General features: G+C 39.4%; 1 protein-coding gene across 1 annotated transcript in view; it reads left to right on the top strand.

Annotated features, from left to right (window-relative positions):
• The window catches only part of sppl3 (signal peptide peptidase 3), a 60,035-nt gene that overhangs the window by 34,088 nt on the left and 11,071 nt on the right, over nt 1-14,876 (top strand). The window contains exons 2-6 of the mRNA XM_056290897.1: nt 9,313-9,390; nt 11,910-12,001; nt 12,119-12,238; nt 12,918-12,996; nt 13,779-13,891. Coding sequence (XP_056146872.1) covers nt 9,313-9,390; nt 11,910-12,001; nt 12,119-12,238; nt 12,918-12,996; nt 13,779-13,891 — 482 coding nt within the window. The remainder of the gene's footprint in view (nt 1-9,312; nt 9,391-11,909; nt 12,002-12,118; nt 12,239-12,917; nt 12,997-13,778; nt 13,892-14,876) is intronic.

The following is a 14,876-nucleotide window of genomic DNA, read 5'->3' as shown; positions in this document are numbered from 1 at the left end:
GAAACGATGTAAATTTTATGCTATGGCCTTCACGGTCGCCAGAACTCAACCCAGTTGAACACCTATGGGAGATTTTGGAATGACACGTTAGACAGTGCTGTCCACCACCATCATCAAAACACCAATGAGAGAACGTCTTTTGGAAGAGTGGTGTTCATCCCTCCAGTAGAGTTCAGGGACTTGTGGAATCCATGACAAGGAGCACTGAAGCTGTACTGGAGGCCCAACACCTTACTAAGACTCTTTATGTTGGTTTTTCTGTTTCATTTGTCACCTTCCCATATATACGATGCATCAGACCAGAAAGTAGTCACACCCATTCACTTTCCCTACGGTTTGTTATGTTACAGCCTTATTCCAAAATGGATTAAATTCCTTTTTTTTCTCATCAATCTACACACAATACCCCATAATGACAAAGTGAGAAAGGTTTTGTAGAATGTTTTGCAAATTTATTAAAAATAAAAAACTGAAATATTGCATGTACATAAGTATTCACACCCTTTGCTATGACACTCAAAATTGAGCTCAGGTTCATCCTGTTTCCACTGATCATCCTTGAGATGTTTCTACATCTTGATTGGAGTCCACCTGTAGTACATTCAATTGATTGGACAAGATTTGGAAAGGCACACACCTGTCTATATAAGGTCCCACTGTTGACAGTGCATGTCAGAGCAGAAACCAAGCTATGAAGTCAAAGGAATTGTCTGTGGACCTCCGAGACAGGATTGTAGTGAGGCACAGATCTGGGGAAGGGTACAAAAAAAATTCTACAGCTTTGAAGGTCCCGAAGAGCACAGTGGTCTCCATCATTCATAAATGGAAGAAGTTTGGATCCACCAGGACTCTTCCTAGAGCTGGCCGCCCAGCCAAACTGAGCAATCATAGGAGAAGGGCCTTGGTCAGGGAGGTGACCAAGAACCCGATGGTAACTCTGACAGAGCTCCAGCGTTCCTCTGTGGAGATGGGAGAACCTTCCAGAAGGACAACCATCTCTGCAGCACTCCACCAATCAGTCCTTTATGGTAGAGTGGCTAGACGGAAGCCTCTGCTCAGTAAAAGGCACAAGACAGCCCGCTTGGAGTTTGCCAGAAAGCACCTAAAGGACTGTCAGACTATGAGAAACAAGATTCTCTGGTCTGATGAAACCAAGATTGAACTCTTTGGCCTGAATGTCAAATGTCACATCTGGAGGAAATCAGGCACCTCTCATCACCTTGCTAATACCATCCCTACAGTGAAGCATGGTGGTGGCAGCGTCATGCTGTGGGTATGTTCTTCAGCGGCAGGAACTGGGAGACTAGTCAGGATTGAGGGAAAGATGAATGGAGCAAAGTACAGAGAGATCCTTGATGAAAACCTGCTCCAGAGTGCTCAGGACGTCAGACTTGGGCGAAGGTTTACCTTTCAACACGACAACGACCCTAAGCACACAGCCAAGACAATGAAGGAGTGGCTACGGGACAAGTCTGTGAATGTCCTTGAGTGGCCCAGCCAGAACCCAGACTTGAACCCCATTGAACATCTCTGGAAAGACCTGAAAATAGCTGTGCAGCGACGCTCCCCATCTAACCTTACAGAGCTCGAGAGGATCTGCAGAGAAGAATGGGAGAAATACCCCAAATATAGGTGTGCCAAGCTTGTAGCTTCGTACCCAAGAAGACTTGAGGCTGTAATCGCTGCCAAGGGTGCCTCAGCCAAGTACTGAGTAAAGGGTGTGAATACGTATGTACATGCAATATTTCAGTTTTTTATTTTTAATACATTTGCAAAAAATTCTACAAAACCTTTTTCACTTTGTCATTATGGGGTATTGTGTGTAGATTGATGAGAAAAAAAGGAATTTATCCATTTTCGAATAAGGCTGAAACATAACAAAATGTTGGGAAAGTGAAGGGGTGTGAATACTTTCCGGATGCACTGTGTATACATATATATATATATACACACTACCGTTCAAAAGTTTGGGATCACCCAAACAATTTCGTGTTTTCCATGAAAAGTCACACTTATTCACCACCATATGTTGTGAAATGAATAGAAAATAGAGTCAAGACATTGACAAGGTTAGAAATAATGATTTGTATTTGAAATAAGATTTTTTTTACATCAAACTTTGCTTTCGTCAAAGAATCCTCCATTTGCAGCAATTACAGCATTGCAGACCTTTGGCATTCTAGCTGTTAATTTGTTGAGGTAATCTGGAGAAATTGCACCCCACGCTTCCAGAAGCAGCTCCCACAAGTTGGATTGGTTGGATGGGCACTTCTTTGAGCAGATTGAGTTTCTGGAGCATCACATTTGTGGGGTCAATTAAACGCTCAAAATGGCCAGAAAAAGAGAACTTTCATCTGAAACTCGACAGTCTATTCTTGTTCTTAGAAATGAAGGCTATTCCATGCGAGAAATTGCTAAGAAATTGAAGATTTCCTACACCGGTGTGTACTACTCCCTTCAGAGGACAGCACAAACAGGCTCTAACAGGTGCTATTTAATGAAGATGCCAGTTGGGGACCTGTGAGGCGTCTGTTTCTCAAACTAGAGACTCTAATGTACTTATCTTCTTGCTCAGTTGTGCAACGCGGCCTCCCACTTCTTTTTCTACTCTGGTTAGAGCCTGTTTGTGCTGTCCTCTGAAGGGAGTAGTACACACCGGTGTAGGAAATCTTCAATTTCTTAGCAATTTCTCGCATGGAATAGCCTTCATTTCTAAGAACAAGAATAGACTGTCGAGTTTCAGATGAAAGTTCTCTTTTTCTGGCCATTTTGAGCGTTTAATTGACCCCACAAATGTGATGCTCCAGAAACTCAATCTGCTCAAAGAAGTGCCCATCCAACCAATCCAACTTGTGGGAGCTGCTTCTGGAAGCGTGGGGTGCAATTTCTCCAGATTACCTCAACAAATTAACAGCTAGAATGCCAAAGGTCTGCAATGCTGTAATTGCTGCAAATGGAGGATTCTTTGACGAAAGCAAAGTTTGATGTAAAAAAAATCTTATTTCAAATACAAATCATTATTTCTAACCTTGTCAATGTCTTGACTCTATTTTCTATTCATTTCACAACATATGGTGGTGAATAAGTGTGACTTTTCATGGAAAACACAAAATTGTTTGGGTGATCCCAAACTTTTGAACGGTAGTGTATATATATATATATATATATATATATATATATATATATATATATATATATATATATATATATAACTTTGTTAAAAGGAACACTCAACGGTAGGGAAAGTGCTCAACAAATAAGGAGCAAAATAATCCAGGGAGTCAAGTAAATTCTTTGAGACCGTACAAGCCTGTTTCATGCCATAAGCAATCATCAGCTGTCATAAAGCTACTCGGGGAAAGAATATACCATTTACTGCTTCGTCATGTACATCACATGCACAACGTCCAATGGGGGAAGGGAGAGGTGCGACATTCAAAAATTTAAAAACATGTGATTGCTAACGGTCCAATGCCCCCCCCCCCCCCATTGGTTAGTATTTGTCTATTGGCATGATTTATTTATAATTACAAAATAAGTGCTTATATCTATGCAACTGTTGGCCAATTCATTCCTGTTATTCAATGTGGACATTTCTGGTTTGCAAATGATAAAACATTTTTCAGTTAGACTTAGATTGCACATTTTACTACTGTGAACGTTCGTGTCAAACACAGATGCAGTGCTCTCCCTGGTTTGAATCCAGCCAGTGACCTTTGTTGCATGTCGTACCCATCTCTCTCCCCTCGTTTGCTGTCTGCCACTTCACTAACCTCTATCCAATAAAGGCAAAAAGGCTTTTTTTTCCCCAAAAGCTCTCTTAAGTGGTCTGGAACAAATATCTTAGCATAGCTTTGATCGTCCTACAAAATAAGTTTGATATTATGATGCTTTATTTCAAAGTTATAAGAGCAAAATGTGATGGTAATGACATGGTGGTAATGACAATTTTTACGTTTTGGAGAAAACGTTGGCTAAGTCTTAGACTTGCTAACCTAACTTGTTCGCTAGCATACAATGTACAATGAATATACGTGAATAAAATGAAGTTTCTTATATCTGAACTAAAATACTTAATAAGTAACTTGTTTGGTAATGACACCTAATAAACATACTCTCAGATCAAGGCATAGCTCTTCAAATTACTTACATTTGTGGGCATGAAAAAGTCATGCTTCTGCCATGACTGGTCATACGCCTCTGGCACTTCTCATTTCCATGGCAACCACATTGTTGTTTGAAACAACGTTATTGCTCTAAAATGTTCGGTGTGATGGTAATGACAAATTTATGAGTGACAGCAATATTTAACTATAAAAAATGTACAAATTGCATATATATAAAACATATGAATTTGAAATATGTCTTTTTAAATTATGAGAAAATGCAAAGTAAAGCTTTAATGAATTTGTTACGTTTTTGTTACTTTATTATAGAGAAGTTAAAAAGTCTGAGTTGGGGACAAGCCCAAATCAGTGAAATTCTGGCACATTTGAATTTTCAACATACTGAAAACGTATTAAAATGTCGTCGTTCAGACACAATTTTTTTTTCATAGCTAACACAACCTAATTCTTGCAAATACAATAATTGTTATATATATATATATATATATATATATATATATATATATATAGCGTTTTTTTCCGAAACCGTCAGTAGTGTTATAAGTGCTAAACTAATAAGGAGCGCAGTCATCAGCTGCACTGATGAGTGCGCGACGCACGAAACAGGCCTTTACTGCAATGCATTAAAACTTTTTTCCTGTATCTATGTTGATTTATATTGTTGTTATTATAGCCCAAAATCACAAAGTAGTCCCACTTTATAAGCCCATTCCAGACTTAACATATTCAGTTAAAGCATTCTAATTTCTAATTTCATAATATTCCTGGAGTGTTTAGATGAGAGATTAATCTTCCCTGTGCCACCCAATTTATTAGGAAAGAATTCAAATACCAAAAAAAAAACTTACTAAGATTCTGCTGGCCTTATGTGGGTCAAGTGCCCTACATACATATACATACACTATATTAGTGTGGCAGTGTTGGTATTGGTATTGTATGTGCTTTAGGAGTCCTAACTCCAGAGTACATTCCACACACATGGGTAGGGAGGTTAGATGACAGACAGGTGAGGACTAAGGGTCATATCTGCACCACTCAACTGAAGAAGTTATTTCACAATGCCAGCCTTGTCTCATGCTCAGTGCAAGTCCAGCAGGGTGCATAGAAGAATGTAAAGCTCAGGGTATTGCTCAGCCCTTGGTCATCAGGGGAACAGTGATAAGATTTTTTTAAAAGTCAAAACTACTCGAAAATTGATTATCCTCAAATGCAAATAGAACCCCTTATTCTGCATTCATCTTAAATTCATTTTCGAATATCCCTGAAATATAAGAGGTCGGTATATGTGTGTTTTTCTCACCAAAAGCATCAATAAGTATTTTAACTTATTTTAAAATGTTTCCATTAACTTTTTAGTAATATTCTCAGTCTGTTGCTAAGGGTGTGGCCATGTTAATCTACATATTTTAATGTCAGAATGCCATGATTGGATGACAGTACCCATCAGTCTCGCGAACCTCCCTCTTCCACCCGCCTACTTCTAGAGTGAACCCTAACTTTTTATGTCCAGGACCGTGTCTTCTTTTCTCTGCTTCCTGGCTTATCCTGATAGCCTTCTTGGCCATACCAACCACTCGATCCCAAGTCAACCTCTGGAGCATCACCCTACTGATGCCAACCACTCCTGGCACCCTTACCTACCTATCTACTGACTGACATTTCTCTACAATGCTAACATCAACAGAGAAGTGGGGAAAAAATCATTCCCTGAAGTTTACCGTTTGCCCCTGGTATTCCACTCACAGACCCAACAGAGGCAGACTGCTGTCCCACCCAACCCCTGGGGCCCACCTCTTGTCTCCACCACTGCCTAACAATTTCCCCCCACCCACCTGGAGCTGGGGCTCACTTCTCTCCTCTAACCCTCTCAGCAGCACTTCCTCCCCTGTCCTCTTTTTCTTCATTTGCTTGCTCTGCTGCTTCTCTGTCCAGGTATCTTTGACTTAGAAATCTGTAAGAACATTAAAGTCCTGTCGAAGCCATGACTAGATATTCAGGGAGGCCAGGCACCGAAGGCAGCTGTTTGTTGTTGTTGTTATTTTTCTTCTTCCTCTTCTCCTTCCTCCTTTGTCACGTTGAGCTCAATTTTCACCACGTTCTCATACATGAGAACTCATGAAATTTGGCAGTCTTGTCAGGTTGGTGGACACTTAGAGATCGACCAAGGTCCGGTTCAGGGACGGGCCAGAGGGTGCTGTAATTACAGGATGAACATTTTTCAGTTTATACTTTTTTTCGGCCACCCTTTGTGACATAAGATCACTAAATTCCCTACATGTATTTACATAGTGGGTCATAACAAACAAACATGCTCATTGGACCCATAAAGTCCACCATGTTAAATTTTCTGCCATTTTGGATTTTTTTTTAAAAACCCTTTCATACCCCTCCTAGGCAGTCGGTCTGATTTCAACCCTCTTTGGTATGTGTCAACTAGGTGGGGTTGTTTTTCTAAATTGCATAGGAAATTTTGATGTCTCAATGATGGCTGTGACATTAGTTAATAAAAATGAGGGGTGTATCAGTACATGTATTTGTACAGGACATGCGGTTTGGTACACCCTACGAACCAAATAATGCAGTCTACGAGTCTACATCATAGCACTTGCAAAACCTAAATTCAAAAGTGTGAGTTCCACCCAGAAAATAAGTAGTACACACATTGACTTTACTAGTAAATTGGTGAACATGAGTGTATGCAACTTTTGAACTAGTTGAGTGAATATATGCAAATACAATCTCTATGCAATCTTGATGCATTTAAATATGATGCAAATCACGACAGTACAATGCAGTTGTTCAGACAATTCAATTTTAAGTCTAGTAATGTCATAGGTTTGTGGCTGGTTTCAAGAAGAAATCCTAATATGTATAGATCTAATCAAATCAGTAATGCCGGAATTAACATCCTCTTTGAAGTCTCATATGTTGGTAGTAAAACCTGAAAATTATTGCAACTCTTATAGACCCAAAGTTAGGCCACGCTTTTGATCTGTAGTTTAGTGGTGCATCATACGTTTCCTCACTGTTGGTCAACATACATTTAAGCAATTGGGAGAGGAACACAGGAGGTAGAGGGCAGAAAGTTAGTTATATTTGAATCAGGGTCAGGGGAACACTTGACATGTGTGAGTCTCCCCCAACAGGCAGAGAGAGACAAGCATACTAATCTTATACTTGCTCTTTGGAAATTTTGGAGAAAACACAAGAGAAGTACACTATCCAAAATGAGTAGCAACGGCAACTAAAAATACGTGTCTTTTCAGGCGTTAGAGATACACAGTAGCCCAAATTGATTTTTCAGTGATTCCCTACCAATGTTTGCCCAACACGAGCTGTCTGAAGCGATGTAGTTGTAAGCTCGGTGCTTTGGTTCACATCGGTGAATCATCACACCCTACTCATTATGTATGTTTGTATGCATGTATTATGTATATGCGTGTATGCACCCCTGGGGATCTTTAATGATAGTTTTACAAAAAAAGTTAGCCTGCATATATATATATATATATATATATATATATATATATATATATATATATATGAACAATAGTAATGGTTGCTGACAGTTGTCAACATTGAAGAGTAAACTTTGTTCTGTAGAACAGATTAAATTTTTGAAATCCAAAAGTATAAAAGCAACTGCTACATCTCCATTGCAGACAGTTTGCCATTCTTCTTGTTCAGTTCCTCTAAGATACACTACATGGCGAAAGTATTTGACACCCGAACATCACACCCATATGTGCTTGTTGAATATCTCATTCCAAAACCATGGGCGATGACATGGAGTTAGTCCCCCTTTTGCTGCTGTAAAAGCCTCCACTCATCTGAGAAGGCTTTCCACTTGATTTTGCAACATGGCTGCAAGGTTTCGCTCCGATTCAGCCACAAGAGCGTTGGTGAGGTCAGGCACTGATGTTGTTGAGAAGGCCTGGTTCACAGTCAGCGTTCCAATTCATCGCAAAGGTGTTGGATGGGGTTGAGATCAGTGCTCTGTGCAGGCTACTCATTTTCTTCCACATCAAACTTGACAAACCATGTCTTCATGGGCCTCCCTCTTTGCACAGCATTGTTGTGCTGAAACAGGAAAGGGCCTTCCCCAAACTGTTGCCACAAAGTTGGAAGCACACAATTCACACAATGTCATTGTATTCTGTAGCATTATGACTTCCCGTCACTGGAGCTAAGGGGCCTAGCCCAAACCTTGAAAACAGCCCAGACCATTATTCCTCCTCCACCAAGCTTCACAGTTGGCACTGTGCAATCGGGCAGGTAGCATTCTCCTGGCATCCGTAAAACCCAGATTCGACTGTCAGACTGCCAGATAGTGAAGTGTGATTCATCACTCCAGAGAACGCTTTTCCACTGCTCCAGAGTCCAATGGCGGTGTGCTTTACACCACTCTATCCGACACGTGGCATTGCACATAGTGATCTTAGTCTTGTGTGTGGCTGCACGGTTATGGAAACCCATTTCATGAAGCTCCCGATGAACACTTCTTGTGTTAATGTTGCTTCCAGAGGCAATTTGTAACTCTGTAGTAAGTGTTGCAACTGAGGACAGGCAATTTTTATGCGCTATGCCCTTCAGCACTCAGTGGTCCCATTCTGTGAACTTGTGAGGCCTTCCACTTCACGACTGAATTGTTGTTTCTACTAGATGTTTCTACGTGACAACAGTTTTGGCAGAACAGAAATTTGAGTGACACACTATTTGGAAAGGTGACTCCTATGATAGTGCCATGTTGAAAGTCACCGAGCTCATCAGTATGACCCACTCTACTGCCAATGTTTGTCTATGGAGATTGCATGGCTGTATGCATAATTTAGTGCACCTGTTAGCAATGAGTGTGGCTATAATAGCTGAACCCATGAAGAGGTGTCCGCATATTTTTGGCCATGTAGTGTATTTACATGTTTGTTGTGCTGCTTTTTACTCATTTATATTCTAAACTGTCATTTTTAGGGCCAGATTATATTCCAGATGTTCTATCCTTGAATGTTTATAGTGAAAACATTGTGTTCTCAAAGAGTTTTTCCAAAATTCATTCAAGTGTTTTCAGCAGGGTGAGATCTTTTATGCAGTTATATGAAATTGTTTATAATAGATAATATTATGTTTTGATTGCTGTTTTGTAAGAATCAACTGTTAATCCTCCTTTTTCAATGTTTTCTCTCTTTAGGGCGTATTCCCTGGTTGACTCCAGCCAGGTATCCACCTTCCTTATCTCCATCCTTCTCATTGTCTATGGCAGCTTCAGGTGAGTGTCTGTATCTTTTCAGTTGTTCAGCTAAGTGGACAGGACACAACTGTGAATAAAAAAAGAAACGTGTTTTATATTTAGCTCAGAACTGTAGCATAAGCCATTGCTACTTAAACCGTAACATTGGTTAAAGATGTCATATGTTACTTTTTGGGTTTTCCCCTTCCCTTTATTGTATTATATAGCTTGGAGGTGCATGTAAAACATCTACAGCGTTACAAAGCCCACAGTCTATGCCAAAGGAAGTTATTTGCTACAACAGAAAGCACTGCCTGAACTGCCTCGTTTGTAGCCCAGCATTTTTTTACATTACTTGTCTACGTCACTATGCAACACATTTTCGTAATGCCTGCTTAGCGGCTAGTTTGGCCCGCCCTCAGGCAATGATCGGTAGAGTGGACAGGTCACAGATTTTGGTGCAACACTGGGGAGAGTTTGCTTAGTGCGTATCGCAATGTTGAGAAGATGCTGTTTTCGTTGGTGTGAAGGCAAATTCCCTTTTTATGGACTTCCAAAGGGAGACGAAATGAAGAATCAGTGGTTAAAATTCATTTTTACCACTTTTCCTCAGCATTACAACCCCAACCTTTTGTCATCTTCATTTTACCAAGAACTGTTTCTTGAACCAGGCACAGTTCAGTGCTGGATTTTTTATTTGTTCGCCTTTCCTAAAGAAGAAAGCACCAGACAAAATTGGATACAGTTTCTTTTTTCGGGCCCAAAACAGCCATATGCCAACATGTTTGTTTGTTCACGCCGGATTTTCGGCTAGGCTAGTGCTAAAAGACGGGGCTGTTCCATGTGTAAGGGACCATGTTGAAGAGTCGGAAACGCAATCTGTAGGTGACATTATATCACTGAAATGTTTGTCTTGTATTGATAATCGGACCAGATGGCTTGTGAATACAGTTTCAGTGCAGACAATGGGCGTATACAATTAAGCTAAAGTTATTTAGAGGGCTAACAGGAATTTGCTCAAAACAATACAGCCGTGCAGTGAGCGGACAGATTACATGCCTCTATTTCAACCATATCTGTTCAAAATCATGGCGTTAATTTCACAACTGCCGAGGATAAATGTCACCATCACCCAAGTACATTTTTTTTCAAGTAATAAGCAATCAGCTGTAATTTTTATAATAGCAATAGCAGTTATGCTCAATCGAAGATATTCCAGGCCAAAAGCCTTTCAAACTAATGGTCTTCTTGCTAAATGTATATACACATTCTTGCAAAACAGTCTACTCCAGTAGCATTATAGGCATTCAGTGTACTGCAGCATGCAAATAACCGATGATGCAAGGAGATACTTTACAGTCATTTGGTGACAGCAGAATAACAATTTACTTGCTACCTAATCTTTGTTATTTACTGGCAGCAGATGTTTTCCACTTCAGTCAGCATTTTAGCACATTTCCCACACGTACATCGATTAAATGGACATATGTAGAAACATTTTATATACAGCTTGTGATTGAAAGACTAACCCCACCGTTATGTCACACAATAGGCAAGTAATGAGTGTAATATTTACCAGAGATGTCCTGCTGTAATCTTTGTTGCTGCAGATGTTCATGCTGTCCACTCTCATATTCCACATCGTATTTGGGTTCAAACATGTACGGATGGATTTGAGACGTTGCCATTCAAATCAAGAATGAGAAATTATGTTATTTAGTAGGTTTATAGTTTGCTTATGGAACTTCCTACACTGTGTTGTATCGAACTCTGTTTCCCCATCGAGTTCTGTTCCCCGCTGAGGATTAGGGGGTGCTAAAAGCACTGACTGCTTCCCCTTGGCAGGCTTCCAGAAGTTGGCTAATCAGAAGAAGAAGAAGTGGGCTTTTTTTGGGGAGGGGGGGTGCTTAAAGAGACAACTAAAACAAGCTAAAACGGTTTGTTTCAGGCAGAGGATGAACTGAGGGGCTGCATAAAGGGCCAGTCCCGTATAAGATAAATAAGGTTTTTTTTTCCTGAACTATGACTCGTTGCAAAGCTACTCTAGTGGAGCTCAGGATTAAAAGTACAGAGCTGGGACGAGCATGATATGGCCACTTTAAAACTGGGTTAGAGGTCTTTTGCTAATTTTCTGGTTGGCATTAGAAATAATCGTCAATTAAAAGCCCTCATTAGGGGGAAGCAACCGTGTGTGTGTTTCATGGAGGGAATAGTAGTCATAAAATTTACATTTTTTTATTTTATTAGACAGCTCATGTAGTTGGGTATGTAGATTTAGATTAATGTATCTAAAAAAGAACCGTATTAACTGATATTTAATTTTGTGCCAACTGGTTTGAGAATGTTAAGTTGAGGCGATAGAAAAAAAACACAAATGTTCAAGTATTGGTTCTGCTTAGAATAAACTGAATGGACAAAAAAAATCTGCCCTGGTATCTTGTATACTTCTTTACCTCACATGCCAACAATTAACACACTTTTGGGATGCTATTTCATAATTATTGATGCCCTGGGTCAACACTCTGCTGTCCCCCCTTGATACATTTCCCCTAATGCAGATCATTAAACATGGATTGTGAGAATCAGGAGAAGGATAAGGATGGCAACGCCTTGACAACAGGGTCCTTCAATAACAGCAACACAAACAACAGTGAGTGCTATTGTGGGATTTGGGATTCATAGACCTTTTATTTTCTTAGATTTACAATTCTTTAGGGAGCATGGAGTATTGATCAGTGGTTTCTGCATTTTTGTGTTGTTTTTTTAGGTATTCAGACCATAGACTCCACACAGGCCCTGTTCCTGCCCATAGGAGCTTCTGTGTCTCTGCTAGTCATGTTCTTCTTCTTTGACTCTGTACAGGTGGTGTTCACCATTTGCACTGCAGGTATCTATCTGCCCCACTAAGTAAAATCATTAAAATACTAATAAATGTATTTCATATGTGTTTTTGCATAAGCAAGTATTAAGGACTTACATTATTGAATTAATTTTAGTTTATTAGATTGATAGGTAATTGAGAAGTGGTTGAATATAACATTTTTTCTCCTGATTTTTTAGTTTTTACAGCTTATTTTTTAGAGCTAGCCAATATGGGATCAATTTTTTTAAACTACATTAAGCAGAAACACCAAATTTAGATGCATTGAGGCACAATCTTGGTGCAGCAAAGAAACAGAAATTAGGAGAAAAAAAATTGCATGGCTATCAGTTTTCCTGAGTTGACTGTTCCAACATAAACATTCCATAGAAAAACCTTCCATTCTATAGTTAAAATTACTTTGGGTACTTTGTGAATTGAATTAGACAGTTAAAAACTTTTAGCACCATCCTGTGTCCAGGCTTTTCTGGGATTCAGGCCCTATTAATCATCAACTGGTGCCTCTTTCTTTGCAGCAGCTCTCAGTATCCATCCTAATAGTCACAAACAAAGGAAAATACTATTTTCCGGGATGGTTATTGAAACTATAGTGACCATTATCCGCCCTAATTTACTTACAAACAACTGAACCAACCAGTCTATATATCAACAGCTTTTGATTTTATGTCTCTTGTTTTTTTTTCAGTTCTTGCTACAATTGCATTTGCATTCCTCTTGTTGCCAATGTGCCAGTATCTGACCAGACCCTGCTCCCCGCAAAACAAGTAAGGAGACCAGTTTTCTTTATTGCTTTTCTTGTCCCGTTATTCCTCGCCCCCCCTTCCCACTTTTTTCTTTCCGCGGAGCTACTTAATCCTCTGTGAAATCAATCATGATTGCAGCACACTTATGTCATTTATGCAGCAAACTAGCCAGATACCAATAATGATTTCACTGCATATTTTAATGAGCTTACCTACTCTACAAAAGCTTCACATTCTCTGTTTGTCATCCTTTGTGTCATCTATAGGATATAAGAAAACTGCAAGTTTAATGTGGTTAAACATTTAAAAAAAAATTAATGGCAAGTGTCCAGCAAAGAACATAAAGGAATGAAGATTTAACCACAAAGAGCTTTTTTCCCCCTCTCACTTAGCAAACTGTAGCATTACTTTCCAATCTCTTCAAGTAATTAGGGCAAACAGCTTCCTGGCAGTGACTAATATTGACCTCAACTTGTTCATATTGTCAGTGTTCTTAACTTTCAGCTCTGATATTTGCCTATTCAGGTACTTTTAAGGAAAAGCACAAAAATAGTCAATTTTGCTGGCCAGACAACTCTGCACTGTTTTGGTTGTTATTATGTATATGTTTACTATGGTCTGTCTTGTTATGTATGGTGCACTTTTTAGCTTAATGATTTCATAAAAATCTATGATTGATGAAAAACTTCCTTTAAAGACCAATAAGTAATTTTCATGAAATAAGTCATCTTTCAAAGGTATTTTTTCTTGTCAATAGAATCATGTGTTTTAGACTGTTCATACAAGCTGTTTTATTTCTGCAGGATCTCGTTTGGCTGCTGTGGGCGCTTTACTCTGGCTGAGCTCCTCTCGTTCTCCCTTTCTGTCATGTTAGTGCTCATCTGGGTGTTGACTGGACATTGGCTACTCATGGATGGTGCGTCTTTCAGTCATGACGGTTGTTGGTGTTGGCTTTTACGTGTATGCCAGATTTCTTCCTGACTCAAAATAAGGCTTAGGAGGTAACTTTGCGTGACAGCGACTTCGTTTGGTCCAGCTTTACTGTCACCGTCAACTCGATGTGTCGTCTCCGTATATTTATATTTGGAATGTAAGTTCAGGTCTTCAAGAGACCGCTACAATGGATTGAGATGAATAAAAAAGTGAAATGCGTGACAAACATTAAAAATTGGAACATTTTGAATATATTTTAAATATATGTCCATATATTTTATATTTTAAGTATATTTAAATATTTATTGAAGAATTTAAATTAGGGCTGTCGATCGATTAAAAAAATTAACAAATTAGTCACTTCATTTGCTGTGATTAATCATTTTCTTTTCTTCTTAAGACTCAAGCTTGTAATAATGAATATTTAAATGTAAAATCACGGAATTAATGTAGAATCAACACAAAGGAAGCATATGTAAAATCAAATTCAGATACTTTAATAGCATCTTTTTAACGCTGAACACAGATTCTCTCCTGTGGACTACAGATTTCCAATAAAATTACCAAAGCCATCGAACTTGGCTGTCAGCTTAAAAAGCATATTTCTTATATGCACTAACAGAAAAATCAAAACCCAGGCCTATATGTTAAAGTGCCCATTGAATTTAAAGTGTCGTGAATTCACAGCGTTCATTACGTGTTTATTACATGTTCATAATGGCGCATGGGGTTTTGTGATGGCCCCATAACCCCAATGGCACAGCATAGTGGAATATCTAATATTCTACATTCGGGTATGAGGGCTGTGAACAAATAAAGCCTACTGCTGTGAGAAAGTGGAGACGAGGGTTGCGCACCTTTCAGACACAACGCGACAATGGCACCGCTGCACTCTGAAACCCGTTATTTCCGATGGCTTGTGCTGCACCACAATGGCTGTCGAGCGAAGCGTTCAGGCGCAGTGCAGC

Source organism: Lampris incognitus, chromosome 12 (genome assembly GCF_029633865.1).
Source record: "Lampris incognitus isolate fLamInc1 chromosome 12, fLamInc1.hap2, whole genome shotgun sequence".
Taxonomy (NCBI): Eukaryota; Metazoa; Chordata; class Actinopteri; order Lampriformes; family Lampridae; genus Lampris; species Lampris incognitus.
This window is presented reverse-complemented; position numbering and strand designations above follow the sequence as displayed.